We start from the raw sequence: 21,871 nt of genomic DNA, 5'->3' as shown, positions 1-21,871 counted from the left end.
AAACAGCGGTATTTCGAGTGGGAGTAGAGATGTTATTTTACCTCTGTATTTGGCATTGAGGTGACTGCTGCTAAAATATTGGGTCCACTTTTAGTGTCCACAATTCAAGAAGTATGCTGACAAATTGGAGAGGATTCAAAGAAGAGCCATAAAAATGATTAAAGGATTAGAAAACATGTATCATAGTTTTAGACTTAAGCTCTATCAATTCATTTTAACAAGGAGAAGGCTACGGGGTGACTTGATTAGTCTATAACAGGGGTAGGCAACCTATGGCACGCGTGCCAAAGGTGGCACAGGAGCTGATTTTCAGTGGCACTCACACTGCCCGGGTCCTGGCCAGCAATCCGGGGGGACTTGGCATTTTAAATGAATCTTCTTAAACATTTTAAAAACCTTATTTACTTTACATACAACAATAGTTTAGTTATATATTATAGACATAGAAAGAGACCTTCTAAAAACATTAAAATATATTACTGGCATGTGAAACCTTAAACTAGAGTGAATAAATGAAGACCCTGCACACCACTTCTGAAAGGTTGCTGACCCCTGGTCTATAACTACCTACGGAACAAATATTTGACAATGGTCTCTTCAATCTAGTGGAGAAAGATATAACATGATCCAATGGCTGGAAGCTGAAGCTAGACAAATTCAGACTGGAAATAAGGTTTAACATTTTTTTAACAGTTAGGGTAATTAAACATTGGAACAATTTACCAAGAGGCATGGCGGATTCTCCATTATAAGCAATTTTAAAATCAAGATTGAATGTTTTTCTAAAAGATATGCTGTAGGAATTATTTTTAGGGAAGGACTATGACCTATGTTCTACAGAAGGTCAGACTAATGGTCCCTTCTTGCTGGGAATCTATGAACCTCCCTCTACATTCCATGCTGGACTGGAGAAACCTTCACATGAAAATTAGCCTCAACTAAATTTATCGGAAAGTTTCAGTTTCAACAAACTGACATATTTTGATAAAAATGTACTGTCAAAACATTCGTGGCCATCTGCAGCTGCAAAGCCTTCTATGCCTAAACTTTTCTACCAAAACCAGAATGACAATACTGAACCATCTCCCGCCCACATAAGAGTTTTGATGGACTGGGAATTTTCACTGCAAAATACCTAAGTTCTACATTCAGTTTATGTCCCTTAAAATTCTCTCTGTCCTGCAAGAAGACAATATGTTTTTAAACAAGAAGTCACTTTTATGAATGGAATTCATCCTTCAATGTAAGAAATCCCTTACAGCAGTGTTTCTCAAACTTGAGACGCCGCTTGTGTAGGGAAAGCCCCTGTTGGGCAAGGCCGGGTTGTTTACCTGCCACATCCGCAGGTCCAGCCAATTGCAGCTCCAGGCCAATGGGAGCTGCTGGAAGCGGTGCAGGACGAGGGACGTACTGCAGCTCCCATTGGCCTGAAGCAGTGAACCGCAGCCAGTGGGAGCCACGATCGACCAAACCTGCAGACGCGGCAGGTAAACAAACCGGCTCAGCCCGACAGGGGCTTTCCCTACACAAGCGGCGTCCCAAGTTCCGGAAACACTGCCCCACAGGACAGGAGAAATGTTAAGACACCAGGACTGAATTAACTCACTAAATTCATACAACCAGATGTCAGTGTAAATGATAGTACTGTGATAGTAAATATTTGATTACTAGTGGCCTGAATTCTGCTCTCCAGTTGTTTTAATATGAAACTTACCAAGATGAAATGCCGGTGGTCCTTGAATTTTACATAGTTTTATTCTAAAATAATATTTTTGTATTTGGCAGAAATTACAGTTTTTCTGTCTAGATTTAAGAAAACAGTTTCATGTTCTAGGATCTTCAAACACCCTTTTTTTCTTTTGCATTACGTGTATATTGCCAACATTTGTGAAAATATAGTTCAAGATATCTCAGCACTTCGATCCTACACTATAATATGCAGAAGCATAAAATGACATTTGCAGAAAGTCAGTTCAGGATGAATTTAGGCATACAGATCTAAAAGATTACCTACAAATATTTAAAAAAGCAATATATAAAGGTGTAAGTATTAGGACACGTTTAATTTATTCATTCTGTTATTGAGACTGCACACACTATATATGCAAGGGCAGTTAAGTATCCAGTTTTGAGCTCATTTAGCCATCTGTAACTGCAACCGCTAATTGTATGCAAAATTAGGCGCACAATAGCATACCTACATTTTCGTAATACTTGGACTTTCAAGTTCCAGACTGAGCCTGCAAAACCAGTAGTTTGAAAGAAAACATTATTTGTAAAATGCATAAATATGCAATTGAATTGGTGATTCACAGGAAACCTGAGATGGCATTTCATAGACACTTTTCACAATATAATTAATTTTTTTTCCATGTAAAAAACAAAAGCTGATCTCTGGAGCCTGCCTATCCCATTCACTTCACCTTTCCCACCTAGGATTTTGGGGATCTGGGCACTGGAGGGCTAATTTTCTTTTTAACTCATTGCCAAACTCCCTCAATATTTGGGAAAAATCAGTCCATTCTGGGTGGGATTTACATACGAGCCTAAGGGAAGCGGGAATAAAATCCCAGCTTTAGGTGCTGAACTCCCTTAGGCACCTTTGGAAATCCCAAGCCCTATGACTATTTCAGGGTACGCTATCTATACAGCTGTGGATAGTTCTATGGCTGCAACAAGCTCTTAGTTTGTTTTCAGAAGCTGAGCCAACTCCTTCACTGAACCACCAATATAACCTCTAGCCACATGTCTATAAAGTGATATAGAAATTCTAAAATTCTCAAAAATGCACATTTACCTTTGGTAAGTACAAAAAGCTAACAGGCTTGACTAATGTTTTGATCCTTAAATTTTTATTTCAATTTAATTTATAATAGTCTTCTCTATGGCATTCATCACCACAGTGACTCAACCCCTCAAAACTTCCATGAGTGTACAGTATCCCTACAACATGAAGGAAAAGTAGCATTGTTAACTTCATTTTACATTTTAGGAACTTAGGAACAGAAAGATTATGAGACCTGCCTAAATTTACACAGTCTATGCAGAACCAGGAACCGGACTCAGATCTTCCAAGTTCCCGTCCAGTGCTTTTAACCACAAAACTATCCTCCTCCTGTGCATACAAGTAAGGCTGCGACTGTCACAGAGGTCATGAATTCAGTGACTTTCCAGGATCACCATGCGCCTTCCCCTCCACCCCCCAGAGCACCAGCAACGGTCTCAGGCTGCACATTCTCCGCCCCTCCCCACTCGAGCACCAGCGGTGCCCCCAGGCCATGCGCTGCCACTTCCGTCCCAGAGCACCAACGGCACCCCCAGGAACTCCTGCCCCAGAGCACCTGCGTCGCCCCCACCACAAAGCACCTGCATCACCCCTGGATCCCCCACCAAAGAGCACCCAAGATTTAATCAGGGGTATATAGTACAAGTCATGGAGAGGTCACAGGCTATGAATTTTTGTTTACTGCCCATGACCTGTCCATGACTTTTACTAACAATACCTATGACTAAATCTTAGCCTTACCTATGAGAAATAAATCACCGAAATTAATGGGGGTCCTTATCAGAAGTGTGGATCAGTACTGAACTGATCCAAGGGGAAAAAAACTTCTGTGCATAACTCTCATGGATCATTTGGGCTCCAATGTTTTCAAATGGATTTCACAACAGCTTTCATTGGGGTGGGACGGGGAGTGGAAGGGGTGAGACAGCTATGGCTGAATATGTCTTAGTTACCTAAACCTTTCTAGTTCTATTATAAGACAGGCAGGCATCACCACTGGAAGAATGGGAAAGTATGAATAGATATTAATTTAAAAATAATGGGAAAAAGAACATGAGGTGAATAGGAAAAAAGTGTAAATTTTATAGGATGGCCAGAGGGTCAGTCAACCTTTAGGGCCTGAGGAGATAAATAAGGATAAAACCAAAGTAGGCCTCAGTGTCCCTCTCACTGGGTGAATAGACACATCAGCTTTCCAGACAAAAAATAAATAAATGTTTAAATACCGTTAAACAAAAGCCTACTAAGATGATATAGAAATGGGCTATTCAAACAACTATGCATAAACATGGTTTTCTATATGCAACTCTGCAAGGTCAAAGACCCAGAAGGGAACCTTGCTTATAAGTAATTGTTTGTTAGTCACAGGTCTCTTTTCTCCCATCCTAGAAGAGACAGAGAAGACTGACAATGGTAATTACTTCATCGACCAGAAAGGAAAATATCTATCAAGGGTAAGTACCAGCCGACCCACTTCCTGTCAGAGAACTTTGAAAGTAATAAACGAGTCCATTAAATCTCTCTCAATAAGCAGCACATCTTAAAGGGAAAAGGAAGAACGCAGCATTAGAAAAACTAACACAGAGTTATCATCCTTGTTTTATGGCTCTCCCATTCTATCAGAGACAGTAGGGACTGACAAGGGATGTAGCAAGCAGCGTACCACAGAAGGTGGACGAACCTTAATGTGCCACTTGAAACATTTTCCAGCTAAATTAAGTTCTTGGAAGCTGACAAGTCCAGTTGATAAAACTGGATAAATCCACATCCAGAAGACAAAGTGGCCACCTTGTTGATTTGAATGACTGGTGCCCCACATCAAGAAGTTATTATGCTCCTGTCAAAGTGACATTTAACACATTTAGGATGGGGGTGTTTGGCCAAATAATGTGGCAAAAATTACATTTTTTTCCATCTACTTACAGTGGTCTTAGAGGCACCTGTTGCTGCAACAATCAAACTATAAAATAATATTTTAACTCCCCCCCATTTGTGGGTCAGATAAAACTTTAGGGCATGCTTTTTAAGAGATATGGACAGCTCTTTCCTAAGAAAAAGGCTCAGAGCTCTAAGAAGGCAAGTCAAAAGATTTGTTAAGTGGAAATAAGAATTAACCTTCAGAAAAAAATTCTGGGAAGTGGAAAACACATACTACAATGGTAAGCACAGGGCATATGTGCAGTCAGGTAAACACTGCCCTGTCCTTTAAAAATTAGGGGCTAAGGAAGAGAGGTAGTCAAGAAGTATCTGTGGAAATGTGGCTATAACAAAAAGGGGTACAGGACGGACCTTAAAACATCTTGTACTGAATGATGATTTGTAAGAGACAGATTTAGAATCCAAATCACTCTACCTCTTGCTTATAAGACAATACTTTGAGAGTTATATGATTGGTTTTTAGATATTTTTCAGTGTCTTAGGATTCCGGTCAAGGCTTTTTTCAGCCCAACTTCACATCACATCAAACAATTCTTTGGCCACTACATCTCATTAGAAACCAAAAGGTACTGCAAGGCTGCTCATTAGGACCTGGCAGAGATTGTGACTTGTTAGAATTCGATTATATACAATCTATAGCAGAAAAAGTAAAAACTATACAGTAAATTTTAAAAAGTGAAATAGGCAGTCATGATTAACTGCATATTCCATATGGAAATAATTTAATTACAAAGCGTAAAACTCAGCTTCCTTAATTTACTAGATAATTTACAAGTAATTTCCTTATATGGCTGGAGAGAAAGCACTTATGCATCCTTTGAAGCTGAAAGATAAATTGGCTTTGAAACAGAAATCGCTGTTACTAACTGCAGTCATAAAAGCCTAGCACCAGTAATTATTACAAGTTCCCTTTTATATGGAAGATATTGCATTCTGTCATTGATAAGTCAGACAAGGTGTTTATTCAAGCTACAGAAATTAACAATGTACCTTTATGGGAAGAGAAAAAAAAAACCTAGAAGACAGATAGGGATTTTAACTCTTTTGAAAATGCTTAAAATGACATCAGATTATGAATGATGCTTCAGTTTGCATGTTCTAGATAAAGTATTAATTCAAACCCATTTGTCAATCTACTCAGAGATCAGATGTAAGTGCGCTAAAAGTGTGAAATACTAAATATATTTTGGCTAACAGCCTTAATTGCTTTAGTGCCAATTCTGATCTTATGCTATTAAAGAATAATTTTACTCATAAAATCCAGATAAAGCTTGGGATGTTTCATATTTCTGAAAGGATCTACACTTCAGTTAAATTAAAAAAATAGCATATCCAGATGCTCATTATACAATGGGTGCACTTAATAAAGTTCCACCATTTTGAAAGATTCTTTTGGTTCCAGGAATGTTCCTTTTTTTTTTTTTTTTTAAATTAGAAATTTTCTGGAAACAGAAGACTTTCAGACCAGCAAACCTTTCTAAGGGTGCCTACTGTACAAAGGTAAATAGCAATGACAGTTATAATCAACCATTTTTTTATGGGTCAGATCAACACTGAAAGAGCTGTTTTTGTTCTTTTAAATATTTCATACTCATTGTGTTTTTTGTGTGTGTATATTTATCCACTTATTTTTAACCGAAAAAGGGCAACTTAGCATATTTAAACTACTTTAAGATCCAGTACAAACCTCTAACATAAGACACTTGCAAATAAACTCAGGCTTTGTCTACATTACCACTTTTGTCGGTCAGGGGTGTGAAAAAAACAACACCCCATGACTGACATAAGTTTCACTGGCAAAAGAGGTTCTCCTGCTGACACAGCTAACGCCGCTTGTTGGGGGTGCTTTAATTATGCCAGCAGGAGAGCTCTCTCTCTCCTGCTAACTAAGAGCAGCTACACAGGAGACCTTACAGTGGTACAGCTGTGCTGTTATAAGGTCCGTAGTGTAGACATAGCCTCACATTCACCAGCTGCTGAGGATCTAGATACAGTAGTAGGCAATACACAGTGATTAGAATGTGATACTAAGTGATGAGCATGGTTAAATGCATAGATTACTGGAACCCAATCTTGAGCCAGTATATACGAACCTCTCTTTAATTTTTAAAAAGAAACACGCTGCAATACAAAAAAGTTGGAGCAGGAGTTACTACTTCTAGCATCTGATCCAATATGAAGAAGGTTTTTTGTTTTGTTTTTTTTCCAAAAACTGGGTAGCATTTAACAGTCACTGTAATACAACATCTGGAAGTCTTTAGGTTATCATGAGAGAGGTAAGTTTATGACAGAATTCATATTGGCAGAAACCATGGCTTCACCTTGCCCTGATTCTCTGACCTCCATTTTTGCTCCCTCCGTCCACTCTAAGTCTTTGTTTCCAGCAGCAATCTGAAGAGCAGTCAGTTCACACCCGCCTTCCCTTTGTCTTCAGCTCAAAAGAGTCTGTTCTTTGGGGAAGTATGAAGTAAAATATGGCATATAACATAAGCTATTTTAGTCTATGTTCTCATTTAGATGATTGTGCTTTATTCAAATGCACTGGATTCATGTAGTTTTGAATAATTTGTTTTACACTAAATGTATTAAAAATATACTGTTCTTAATTATGTATCCAAGGAGTATTGTGTAGGTCTTGGTAAGGTGTCATATACCATGACATATAAGCCATTACTACAATGTCCATTTGAATGGAATAAAGGCAAATAATTAACTCTTATCACGACGTTTCTGCAAAGGACAAAAATATACAGTATTAAACAGGATTAGCTAATGTCTTCTACAAATGATAGATTTTAGCTATCATTTACTAGAGAAATCTGATACTTAGGAAATGTTCTAATAAGGAAGGGAATGGATCAACGCCTTACATGAAAGCAGCTTTTTACACTTAGTAGGACACATTTATTCTTTGAAATACACCCTTAGTCGAAACAGTTTACACACCATCTTTACATTATAATATGACTAAATATCTACACAACATAGGAAAGTTACTTACTAGCAGCACTACACTAAATGGTCCTCAAAATACATATTCATGAAAACTATGGACAAAAACGCAGTTTATTGGTATTCATTAATTTTGCAACACTGACAAAAGATTAATATCATACTGTGTTTGAGGATGTTTCTGTAGCACTTTAAATGAGAACGACTTAAAAACATCTGGAACTGATTTAAGTTTCCGTGATAGGTCTAAAGATTTGGAAACTTAATTTAATTTCCTGCAGATTTTATGAGGAGCTAGCAAACATCTATTTTTAGAAATACATGTGTGCTTTCACAAAAAGCTGATGTACATTAAGAGATCGTTAGCCACTTCTAATTTCAGCACTTTCAATCATAGTTAGATTAACATTGGCTGGTATTAAATGCTAGATAATCAACAGTTTCACTTCTAGACCATGAGCTGTTTTTATACTAAATCACTTCAAGACCTCCTTCTTTCTGTAGCTGAGGTCAAATGTGAGAAGTGCTGTATTTACTGAGCTTCATGAGTCACACAAAGTGAACCTTGTACTTTTTATACAAAATACAGTCACCAAATAGTCATGAATTGTTCAAGCTAGCCATATGATGTATTTATCTCTTTTTCTGACAGAATTTTACATCTGGAATTTATAAGCCACACTCTTAAGTATCATATGGGTATTTTTATAAACTGGTTTCTATTTTTCTTTAAGCCTTCTATTACAAAAATATGACTTTTGATATTTTACTGATGCTGGTTAATACAAGAGTTACAAAATAATGGCAAGTTAGTTGAATTAATAATACTACATAACAGTTTAAACATGCAAGTGCTCTGACATATAAATTAATACCTTTGTTTTAAAAATACAGCCCTTTAGTAATATATACAGATGAAAGACCATACTAGATTGCGATCTGTTATATTCACAATATGCAACCTATTTTTACATTTCATATGAATCAATGTATATATTTTAAAATGCTAAATTTTACTATAATGCAGGCAAATTTTGAAGGAAAATCATAAACATAATGTCAAATTAAGGCAAGGATCATAAGAACATAATGCTGTTTGAGGTAAAAAGATTATTAATAAAAGAAATAAGTAACAGGAAATGGTCAGTAACTGAAGCACCCAAGCAAAATGTTCAGCACTGAACATTCAGAATAGAACAGAACAAAAAGACTAGGGCAACTTATTTATTCTTCAAAGAAGTGGGGGTTAAGTGTGGGAATTTGTCACAGGCATAAGAATGTTTCTTAGCTATTACTAGTCTGAGATGAGGATTTGGAAAAGTTTATTGGTTGGGAAACAATCTGTATTGCTCTAAAGTATTTCCAGACTCAACAGGTTGAGAGATAATCAACCTTAAAAATCACAATCATTTCCAAACATCATTTTAATTAACTACCCTCCTACCCCCTCAAAAAAAAGTCAGTTATGATATGATTTTAGCAGCCAATATGAAACAGACATTACAATATGCTTGTAAGCACTTTGGAGCAGAGATGTAATTTTATGATTTTATACAAAACCTAACATAATAGACACCAATCCTGATAAGGGCCTCTTGATGCTACCAAACCACAACACAAATAGTTCATAATAATAATGATAAAAACCACACTACAAGAAAACTGGGATTACAAGTTTTCCCCTGTTGCAAAAGCATTTCTAATCCTTGCACAGTTCATGAAACACTGGACCCTAACATTGCCATTAGTCCCTCCTGCTGGTGATGCTTTCCTGGCAGTGGTCCAGGATTGAATATAAACAGAGACTCAGACCAGTTTAACTTTCAATCACTGATTCCTCCCACTGATGCATTTTCCCCCCTTCCTGATTGAAAGGTCAGAAATACAGAAATTAAAATGGCCGAGTCCTTTTTCATCTTCGTTTCACTTAAACCATGAAGTTCAAAGTTTCAAGCTAATACTTATTTCTTATTGACTTTAATCAGATCTGAAGGATTTCTACATCTTTTATATACTGAATGACCTCAGCATTCAAGGCTCTATGAACTGAACCATTAACACAGTCCTACCTAGAACATTGCCTGAAGGCACTTCTTCTAGATCCTCCAGTCCTCTTCCCATCAGCAAATAGAGATTCTCTAATGTACAGCAAGCCATGTGAGGTATTGATGGCAGATCATCTGCAGCAGAACAACCTGATGGTAACTAGGCACAGAGAAAAATAATCAATGTTGGATATTTATCTCTAAGTAACTGCTATTAACTTGGTTCTGAAGTGACTCTAGAACTCCAGAACTGAAAAAATACATACCTACAGCATTTTTAATTTAACAAAGTTATCTGTCAGAAGAAATTCTGATAGAAATCAGTGTTAATCAAACTATTTTAAGTCAAACTTGTGGGGAAACAGGGTTCATACAGGGAACCCATGAAAAATTACTGTTAGAATGACATAGTAGCAAGAGTATAATGTAATTTGTTACATTTATTAATTTTTAGAGAGCATATTTATCTCAGAACATTTTTTATTTTAAAGGGTAACACAAATATTTTCATAAGTAATAAATTAGCTTTTATGAACACAGTTCCAAAATAACAAAAGCCAAAATTGAACACAATTCATTCACTAGTATTTTCCCTCGCAAAGGGAAACATTTCCTCCCTAATCATTTTCTTGAGATCTTCTAATGGTCTAGATATTAGAGTTAGCAGTGGAGACAGTACTCAAACTATTTTGATGATGCTAACTCTGAATATATGTAACGAGATTGTTGGCTCAACGCAGTCAGCTTTTCAAAAACAATCAAAGAACACCTTCACAGCAGCATATTTGAAACATGATATTAAAATATAAGGCGATAGAGGATCAGAGAGTAATAGAGTCTGGACTGGAATAGGAGATCTTGAAGAACAAAGTAACCATATAAGAAAAATTTCACATTTTCTCTTCTATCTTCTGTGTCAGTCCAGACAGTATTTATGAAATAGAAGGGAAGGATTAGTGTTAATGCACTCCAAGATGTTCTGTCTGAACACCATGTCCACAGAAGCCAAATTTTCGAGTGACCTCTAATTTTGGGTGTCTAACTTCAGTCACATAAAGCCTGTGTTTTATAAGTTCAGAGCACTACCAATTCCAACTTTAACTAAAGTCAGTACGGAGTTTCAAAAGCTCAGCAATTCTGAAAGTTAGGTCATAGCTGTCTGCAGTTGGACAACCAAAATTAGCTGTCACTTTTGAAAATTCAGGTCTAATTCTATAATGCATTAAAGCATGAAGTGAAGCTCAAGTAGTTACATTAAGTATCAAAAAAGATGTGTCCACTTTCTCTGTTCTAGAAGAGACCATTGATAAAGTAGACTGATCTTAAAGATTTTAGTATATCCTTTCCACTAATGCAGTAAGCCTCTCAGAGGAATTATTTTATCCAATTAGGTAAAATAAACTTGGCAGAGCCCTTGTGCAGAATGAATATACTTTCTGACATTTACGGTCTTGAACCTTCCTAAGATAAATCATGCTCTAGTAATGTACAAACATTCCTTGCTTCCTAAGTCTTACTCGGGTAGGACAAAATAGGGTAAAAAGCCTTGTCATGACTGAAATACAAGGAATTGACTTTTGGTGCGAGTGTGGAAGAATCCCCGCACTACCTTATCCAAAGTACAAAATATGATTCCAGCACAGGCATTAAAGTTCACTAACTTGTCTAGCTGAGCAGACATTTATTAGAAACAAAACTCTGACAAATCAACTGGACTCCCTTCCAGAATTTCAAAGCCTCTCAGAATGCCTTCTAAGGAACACGTCATCATGCTCCCTGCAATGAGATGGGGAAGTACTAATGAGCAAACAGGGTGGAGGGCGGGGTGAGAGGAAATGGAGCACAGTTTGGCTTTGAAAGGTGGAGAGCTGGAAGGAAAACAAGAAAGGATGCACGTGTGGGAGACTCTAGTTTCCTCCCAATGAACATCTATACCACCGAAGGAAGATCACAGCACTGATGACCTGAAAGCCATTCATACCACCCTCAAAGGCAGCATAGTTAGCTGCACATTATGGGATTTCCAAACCCAAAAAGTTGATTCTCTTAAAAAATACCTTAGATGAAAAAGCAACAATAAAAACAATTTGGCATAATTTAACAGAAAAAGGAATTTAGAAACATCACAGTAACCTTCATAATCCTACTTAGTATAAGCACAAACTTAAAACCTCCTGCAACAGCGTCCAAAAAAAATCCCCCAACAGATGCTAATCATTACAAAGTAGGTTTTTTTTATTTATTCTGAAATTAAAACTTAGGTCAGTTCTTCTGTCTGTGCTTGCATGTCACAATCCAATTATAAAATATCAATTTGCACAGCAAAATACTGATTCTGGCAATTCAGTGACACTGACAGTAAATAAATATGTTTTAAGTAAATTTGGTGTATGTGCAAGTGTGTTTTCAGACAGTGCCTATATGTGTTCTGTATGATGATATCTACATCAAATTCTATTTTTACCTTTCCAAATTTCAAATTAAATTTAACCAAAATTTATTGAAAATGTATGTATTTATCAGAAATCTTTATGTGTTTATCTGAAAGCACTAGTCTGAAATTAAACCACCATATTTTGTGCACATTAAGTTTTAATTAGTCAGCTGTCCCTTCCTCCTCATAAAAGTGATCTGCAAAGAAAAAAAGAACTTGGACTTGAGTTCTATCTTTATAAAGAAGCAGAGAAAGTTCAGAATATTCACCTCCCACACACAACTTTTTTCTTCCTGCTTATATTTTACATTAGAAATTCACGTTCTGTCTAGCTTGAAAGACTCTGAGATGACTGCAGAACTAGTGAACTAATGACCTTACCAGAGTCAAAAGAGTGGAAGTTGAGTAACTGAGAAAAGAATTTTTAGCCAGAGCAAAACTTGATATGATGGGAAATGAACTGTTTGATATTCCTCAGGTAAAAAACACCAAAAATGAAAACTTTACACAAAAACTTTCAGGCTTTCTTTATCATTATGAAGCAGCTAAAAAGGGCACAGGCCCAAATTCTTTGAAATCCTTTGCAGGTCATCTTTAAACAACCCTATTGGCTTAGTTCTAACATCTGGAAAAGGCTAACTGTTATAGTCATCAAGCTAAGGTTTATCATCAGATTTTTTCCAGTAAAATCAAAGGGTGATCCATTATGAATTGCTAAGCTCCAAAAACAAAAACAAAACAAAAAACAAAAAAATCATAGCTGTAACTCTTTGTGGAATAACTATATGAACCCTACCCTAGAACGTAGTCTGTGTCTTCCATAAGAACAAGGGCCCAATCACATATCCATAAAAAGGCATCTCTTACATACTAGGCAAAATGCTATTTTTCATAGATTAATGTTCAAAAATCTTGATTTAAAAGCCTCCAAAACTTTAGTGATAGCAATGAGCTGGCAGTTAGACAACATACAACAACATTCAGATACTAGCCAGCTGATTAAAATAGGCACACAGGAGTATTACAAGTCACATGAAAAATAGCTAATGTAACTCACACACACTATGCATAGATTTTTATACACACTCTTAAAAACAGGATACACGACATACAAAACCACCAATACTTCATTAAATTTCCACTCGGAGCTGCAATGCAAGTGAGACTGATAGCCCCTCATTTTACAATCTATGATTAGGCACATAGTATTTTTATTATAACAAAACTGAGCATTAGGTAAAATTCTGGTAATTAGTTTCCTAAATCACTTTGACATTTCTGGAAAAAAAAATTACCCAAAATTATTAATTGGTGAACAGCATGTGAAAAGCTGTTTAAGTTATCAATGTTGTGAAACAATCCCAAACTACGTTAACATTTTACAATCACCTCTTACCTTGTTCAAAGATTCAGCAGGATCATATTTTGGTCCCAGAACGAAGATCTTTTGCCCTCTTCGCACTACACCACTGAACACTCTAGCAAAAGCAATGAAAGACTCCTTGTCTGCTTCTTGTTCCACAGTTTTTAGGGTCATGCTCTCTGTTTGACTAGTGAGCTCCTGCTCATCACCTAATCAAAGTTAAACAATAATGAAGTGCAAAAACAGTTTCTGTAGCATCTTGAGAAAAAATAATAATGAATCAGAGCACCAAATCACTTGCGAAGAAATATTAGGAGAAAGCAAGGAACTGCTGTTATGACTCACACATTTTTTGTACTGGTGTAACCATTTAGGTTAGGGGCAAGATTTTTGTATCAAAATATAGTTTTAGCAGTCTAACCCCTATGGTGGGCAGAATTATATTAGTACAAAAGGTGCTTAACATTAACATAGCTTATTTCCCTCCCACACAGGAATATCTCTGCAGTATGAAGCACTGACACAACTGCACCCACACCAGGGGGGTTGCACTGGGGGTGAGGGCGTACAAAGTGTATGTGCAGACAAGCCCTCAGACAAAGCATTACTAAGAACCACAGAGCCAAATTTCCCTACCAGATGTTCTTTTAAACAGACAAACTAAATGCTTTTAGGAGGTGAAGGAGGTTGGTGGAGACAGTCTGTAAGTAACGTCGCTACCATTAGGAATTAACCTTTTCACTTATTTAAAAGTCCAGTTTACTGTAATCATACACACTTAACAGGCTATTTACATATAACGACATTCAGGTTAAAGATAATAGTGAAACTGATCGACTAATTTGACTGGCTATTTGCGCCAACCCCTCCCTCCCTTTGGCTTATACTCTTCACCTTACTCTCACTCCACCTGGCCTCTAGGCTCCTCTCTTTCCTTCCCTCCCTTTTCACCCCTGCTCTACCCTCTTCTCCACTTCCGTTGTCTTTCCATGTAGTTAATCCCACTTCACCAAACCACATCTAGAACATTTATATAACCCAACAAAGATTTGTGGCACTAATATGGTATCTGTAAACCATCACTCCATTTGTGTATACTATCCCTTTGTCTTGTCTATTTAGATTGCAAACTCTTCGGGAAGGTAGTCTCTCTTATTCTATGTTTGTACAGTGCATAGCCAGCACAATCAGGTCCTGTTCTCAGCTGACGCCTAAGCGCTACTGAAATAAAAGCAAAGTATTTCCCCCTGAGAAAAATGGATGACAAAAGACAGTCCTGAGAAATACTGTACCTTTTGTCTCACCAGTCTTCACTGTCAGTTCAGATTCATTTCCAGAAAGGGCCTGTTCTGGTAGCTCTTGTCCTTGACTGGCTATCAATTTTTCTGCATGTCTTCGTCTTGCAAGCTCACGCCTTTGAGCAATTACTTCTTGTGTTAAAGGCCTATATTCCATTTAAAATCATTAACATTTGGAAATACCATTCACTTTCCAATAAATACAAAGGAACTGCAATATTATGTCCAAGACAGACAAAACTGAACTTAAATTTCCAAAAAAATTTCAAGGTTTGTTAGTGATGTATTTCCAGCAGTTTTTAAGGCAGAAATAAAATATCCCATTCTTCTGCTACATCCAGGAGGAATCTATTATGCTCCATTTCTGCTGATACTTGTGTTGTTAAAACAAACCCATTGCATGTGTAATTGTTCTGAGAATTATCACTCTTTTGATGAATAGTGACTTGATAACAGTCATGATCATTAGAATCACAAGCTAGTGCTATTACAGTAATAGCAGAGAATAAAATGGAGTAAGTGTGCAGTTTAGAAATATTTAAATCACACTAACTTTGAACAAATTGCAAGAAAAAATATTTCCTAACCAACTATCAGTGAATACATTCATTTTAGATTACTTATACTACTTCTGGCGTCCAAATTTATATCTCTAAGCCAAGATTGGAAGCTACCCAGAGCGGAGAAAAGGTTTTGTTTGGTTTACCTGCTCTCTTAGCTGGTGAGTATCTACCCGGAATAGCATGTGAAACCATTACTTTAATGAGCTTAACACGAAACAGTGAAGGAACAGCTTTAAAAAAAAACAAACCCTAACAAATACGCTGAGTGAAATCCTGGCTTCACTTAAGTCAATGGCAGTTTTGCCACAGACATCAATGGAACCAGGATTTTACTTCCTGTATTTACATTTCCTTCACACATCAATTCACTGGATACTTCTACCTTACACTAATCCAAATTAATTCCTATCCAAAATAACTGCATCTTATGTGTCTTACAGAGCAAAGGAATTGCATTTAAACAGCCAAAGAGAATTTTAATATTCTGGTACTACTTCTCATTAGTCCATAGTCCCCCTTTCTTTAAAAAACAAAACAAAAACAAAACAAAACTATATCACAAAGAAAAACAAATATACTAAGTCACAAGCAGAATGACCAGAAAAAAAACGAGATTTAAAGAACTTAACCACATGGATATTTAGCCCTGAGGGAACCTGATCTTTACCATTATTTTTCTTAGCAGCATAATTCCTTCCAAAAAGTAATATAGATAGAATTGTTCTAAATACAATTATACAATTTTTCTCAGACATTTTCACTGCATATCAACGGCTTATTTTTAAATTTACTTTTAAATTAACTGCATTTTTCAAAATCTGCCCATAAATAAAACTTGTGATATGAGGCACGCAAATATGTGGAGGCCATATAAACACTTAATTTCAGTCCAACCACAGTCGCTCCCCGAATACCTTCCATTAGCTTCCTCTATATGACGGCTCATCAGTGAGCTGCACCTGTGATCTCTTTCATGGGCACTGTTTCCAAGTGACAAGCCTCTGCCTGAACTTCTTCCAGAGTGGAACTCTGCAGTTCATTAGGCTATAACCCCCCCTATTCCCACTGTACCCCCAGAGTTGCAGGGTAACTGGTACCTTATATCCCCTTGTAATCTCTCATGAGTGCATCCTCAGATGATACATTTTGCTACCTTCACCTCTTTTAGGGTGGAACTTACAGTCCTACCAGTCTCCAACTAGATCATGGGATAGCAGTCCCACTGTTTCCAATTGTGTTAACAAGGCTGGCCCAACTGTAGTTGTTAACTGCCAGATGCTTCTCTCCAGAAGCATGTGACCAATGGCCAATTAGAGTGACTCAAAATAGCTCCTTCCAAACAGATGTACTGTCCATATGCTCAGAGGTCCATGGAAAACAGAGAAAAGGGTGAAGACACAAAAGATCCACATGTCTGGGTCCCACCCAAAACTCAAACTCTCTCAAAACTTAGGTGAGCTGCCCAGTTACCTCAGATACATCACTGTAGACTGGTCTACACTGGAGGAGAAAGGGGGGTGGGAGGCAGGAAATCAATCTAAGTTATGCAACTTCAGCTATATGAATAACATAGCTAAAGTCAATGTACTTAGATCTACTTACCGTGGTGTTTTCACTGCGGTAAGTCAACAGCTGACGCTCTCCCGCCGACTCTGCCTCGGCCTCTTGCCTTGGTAGAGTACTGGAGTCGACGTGAGAGTGCTCGGCGGTCGATTCATCGCGATAAATCGACCGCCACTGGATCGATCACTGCCCATCAATCCAGCAGGTAATGTAGACAAGCCTACAGAGTCTCTGCCTTACTTCCACATCCCTAGAACATGCAGCAAGGTATAGAACTATTTCTGGGCAGAGAGAGAGACAGGCTGCCCTCCTGCACTCACTCTTGGTCCCTCCCCTTGAGCAGCTGCTGGTTGAGCTCTACCTCCTTCATTCTCTTGGCAGGGTTATTTAAGGGATTAGTGTTCATCTGATTTTAGGATCTGACTCTGGAAAAAAATCAGCCAGGTTAACCTGGCTGGAAACAGGCAGGTAGATAGGTAGGTAGGTATTTCCCAATGAACAGCTATCCCACTGTCCTGTTATGGACCCAGGGGTATCTTATCTCCATTGTTGTTTCAATTCCTCCTTCTTTTCAGCTAATAGCCATCTTTGATTTAACTCCACGAAGTCAGACAAAAAATATGTCAAACAGGTAAACTGAGGTACATATAATATTCATAGAAAACACTACAGAACTCCCTCATCCTCCATATTGTATGACAACATTCAATTCAAAGTCCTCCTCACATTCAAGGCCCCACATAATTTTGCCTTCACCTAGATCTCTGCTCTCATTTCCTCCTAGTCTGTACATCTTCAAATTCTATTGCTTTTCTTTCCTTTTTGTCCTCTTCTTTTGTGGTTCAGTCTTTCTCCTGCTACCCCATAGGCCGGGAAGATTATCCCTCTTCTTGTTCACCAATTACCTTTCCTCTTCTTCACAGCTTCTGATAGTACTTCCAATATTGCCCTCATAAATCGTTCCCTTTCCTCAACTATTGAGGCATGTCTTGTCTTGGTTTTTCCCAAGAAAAATCTCTTAAGGGCGTTTTGTAAATGTGTAAATTGTAATGTAAACATGTACTTTTATGGAATTATATAAATGGCTTTTAATATTACCACTATGTGTATACCACATCTTCCATGTGTGGTGGTGAATGGCTTTGAAATTTAATGATGCAAAATACATTAAGAGGAGAATTTTTAACTGTTATATCTGATGTTGAAAAAAATAAAGCAAAAGCCACAAGGAAACTTGAGGAAAAATTTAAGACTGTCTTAGTCACCTTAAAACCTATTCAGATTTTTCTCCCATCCCCAATTCACTCTCCACCAACTTCTCTTCACTGAAAGATAGGTCACACAATGTGTTAAGAATAAGTAGACAATAAGCGAAAATTTTACAGGACCAGTATGGTGAAAACCGGGAAACTAATAATCTCCTCGCTTTATACTGCCAAAAAGAAGAAAAAATGACAAATGAAGAAGGTCATGACACACTACAAATCTGTAACACAGATGTTTCAACAGGCACAAATAGGTGGCTTAAAACTTTGCAGGCCCTAATGTCATGCCCAGGATCCTAAGGTTCAGGATCATTACTTTAAGGAATTGCATTCTCCATGAAAAATGGATGAAGGGTCCATCCAAATTGGTATTCAAGCCTTATGAGAAGATTACTTTTTGCTCATGTGTTTCAACTATTAAATCCTCACATGTAACTTTCTTTTTAAAATAATTACTGTACTAAATGTTACCAGTTCTTTCTGAGAGAATGCATAGCTCAACAACTATCACTGCCCAAATAAATCCACTTTGTTGTCCCGCTTCTTAATTCTGAAGCTGACAATTGCAGTCATCTTCTCAATCAAATAGCAACTATATGGACTTTTACATTTCAATAGATATTTACAACTTGAACTACATCTTGAAGATTTTCCTCTAAAATTCAGATTAGTTAAGTAATATACTATTAGTGATATTGTTTATATATTTAAGGTTCATTTATTCTCTCACTATAGGCAAATCTTTAATGTTACGCAATGATGATAATTACCAATTATTTATTAGAAATATATCCCACCATAATGCTGCAAAGCTGGAGAGAAACTATTGTCAATGTTGGTAGTAAAGGAAAACAAGGAAAGAACAGACAAAACAGAGAGGTGGAATACTTCCAGTTATATTTCAATTCTAGAAACAAATAATATCTAGCTAAAATTTAAGGGGCAACACACACGCACAATTCTATTAATGTTTTGGTGCCAAGCTGTGCATTATGAAGAATCACTTCAAAGCCATAATGGTACTTGACCAAAGAATGTCATAACAAATCTTGATATCACATATGCCCCTAACTTATTTTGTTTTGTCTGGGTAACATTTACTGGTAGAATTTAGCTAGTGAGACCCCCCCGCCTACACACACACACACACACACACACACACACACACTTCAGAAAAGCACTTAAACATGTGCGTAAGTCCATCCCTATTCAGAATAGCATGTGCTTCAATCATGACTTCAATTAAGTGCTGTCCTGAATAGAGATGGACTTAAGTACATGCTTTAGGCTCCAATTCAGAAAGCACTTAAAGCATTTCTGCATGCTTTATGGATCTGGAGAGAAGTAGAAAGCCTATTCAGAGAAAGTGAAAAGAGAGCACTTTATAGGGCAGTTGGGAAAGGAGTGCTCCCATATGGGGGGAAGCTTAAAAGAAAAGTTTTCCTTCTCCCTCCAATCTGTCCATCTAGAGATCATTCTTCAAATAAACCCACTTTGTTGTGTGTGTCTCCCCCCGAGTCCATATTTGAATTTCCAAGCTGACTACTGTTGTGTTCTCAACCAAAATGTACTATTAAGGCTTTTGACACTTTAATAGATATTTACGACTTCAACTACATTTTAAAGATTTTTATCTTTAAAGATTATATCTAATCTCCACTGGATACATACACAAAAAACTGGTTTGACCCAAGAACAAGTTGTCACCTTCATTAGCACAGTGCTTGGAGCAGAGCTTTACTACAGACTCCAAGAGAAGAATGAAACCTAATGGGTCACTAGCAACACTCCCTGAAACATCTGGTTATCTTTGGAGGTCTTCCAAAAGTACTGCTTACGCCCAACAATATTTAGATTATGAGAGGTCATCAGATTACAGAGACGACGTGGCATTATTATTCATTATTCTATCTCAAGAATTAAGTAGTCATCTCAACTGATTAAACAATTTCACTTTCCATCACTGCTTATATGATGCATTGTCAAGTGCATAATTTTTAAAAAAAGACTCTACTCCTGTGCTCTAAAAAGATAGAGCACTGGTAAATTTATGCAGGGCATATTGTTTTCTAATGGAAGTGGTACTTTTTCTTTTTTTAAGAAGTTCACGTTTTTAGCTGTCAGACACAAAATTTACGTAAGATACATAACTTTTTTGGTACATTAACCATTTTTGGTTAGCAAACCATTTTGGGGCGGGGTAGTATGGAGTGCAGTCACATCTGAATTGCATACTTCTTCTAATGTAACTTTTTATACAAAATGATGAAGGTTTTCTATAAATAAATTTGTCATTTTCCACTCCTGGATTTTCCTGTATAAAGTTTTATTTGCCATGCTTTCGCTATCATCTTGAAGTAATACTCTAAAGAGGCACAGCTTTAGCTAAGCTAAGAAACATAAGCATGACTGATCAAAGAACATTTCTTCTGAACTAGAATTCCCATATAGGGTTATTATAAAGTATTAAAAAGGGACAGATTCGAGTCCATTTGAAAACATATAGCAAATTTTATACAGAACTCCTTAGTAATCTTTGCACAAAGTGAAAATGACAGTATGCTGATATTTATTAGCATAGTTTTGTTTTTAAGTTTATGGGAAGAATATTTAAAACAGTCAGATGTTCAAAGTCAAAAGACAGAGTGGTTAACAATATGAAAAGAAAAGTCAGTTTGTCTGAAAAGATGAAACCAAAAACAGAGATGATAAAGTGGGAGTAAACAATGCAGATCAGTTTGCTAACTGTTTCCTTTCTTTCCCTTAGTCTTATTTTGTTCTCTTGTTTTTCTAGTTACTTTAAAATAATGGTCCAACCAGTACTCAAGAAACAAAATCACTTGATGGTGGTCTTCTTGCTTGTTATCATCCAGTATCACACCTTCCTTTTTAAAGCAAGCTGACCAAAAAAATCAGAAAAAGAAAGCCTCCATCATCATCTGCCAGCATCCTGAATTCTTCTAAGGTCAGGCTTTAAGCCATGGAACACAGAGCCCTTACTGCACTCCTTGAGTAGAGAATCATTCAGTTTAATGCAGATCAGATCTCTTCAGTTCATCAGGAGAGAGACTCCTTTTCAGTTCAATTATGATAAATTTTAAAAAAAATATTTGGTGTGAACAAAAACAAAATTTTGAGATCAAAATGAATGCCAAAAATAAAAGAAGTGATGATGGCTATTTAGGACTCTACTTTTTCTATTTAGTATGTAATAGGTAGAAGAACAGAAAGAGAAAGAGCTATTTGTATACATTGTGCCTAACTGGAAAGACCAGTTAGGAATAAAAGGAGTTGAAATGTGGCTGGCAGTTCTTAAAAGATGCAATATTAGAGGCTCAACATCAAGCTATTCTGATGCAGAGGAAAGATAAGAAGAGCCACAGATGGCCAATGTGGCAGCACAAGGAGCTTTTTAGCTATCTAAGAACCAAAAGGGATACATACAGGAAAATGGAAGGAGGAGCATGTCATCAAGGAAGTTTACACAGGAATAGCACGAGCATGTAGGTACAAAATCAGGAAAGCCAAGGCAAAGAGTGAGTTACAGCTGGCAAGAAATGTCACAGACAACAGGAAAGGGTTCTTCAAATAATAAAATAAAATAATAAATAATAATAATAATAATAAAAAAAAATCAAGGATGGTGTGGGTCTGCTGCTCCATGG

At 37.0% G+C, this 21,871-nt stretch overlaps 1 protein-coding gene across 2 annotated transcripts in view; it reads right to left on the bottom strand.

The window, feature by feature from the left end:
* EFL1 (elongation factor like GTPase 1) overlaps nt 1–21,871 on the bottom strand; it is a 157,620-nt gene that overhangs the window by 93,843 nt on the left and 41,906 nt on the right. For both annotated transcript variants that reach the window (XM_050967801.1, XM_050967802.1), the window contains 3 exons: nt 14,810–14,961; nt 13,551–13,726; nt 9,745–9,880 (listed from right to left, as the gene is read on the bottom strand). In XM_050967801.1, coding sequence (XP_050823758.1) covers nt 9,745–9,880; nt 13,551–13,726; nt 14,810–14,961 — 464 coding nt within the window. The remainder of the gene's footprint in view (nt 1–9,744; nt 9,881–13,550; nt 13,727–14,809; nt 14,962–21,871) is intronic.

This window comes from Gopherus flavomarginatus, chromosome 9 (genome assembly GCF_025201925.1).
Source record: "Gopherus flavomarginatus isolate rGopFla2 chromosome 9, rGopFla2.mat.asm, whole genome shotgun sequence".
Taxonomy (NCBI): domain Eukaryota; kingdom Metazoa; phylum Chordata; order Testudines; family Testudinidae; genus Gopherus; species Gopherus flavomarginatus.
Note: the sequence above shows the minus strand (reverse complement) of the source record. Positions and strands in the feature narration are given on the sequence as shown.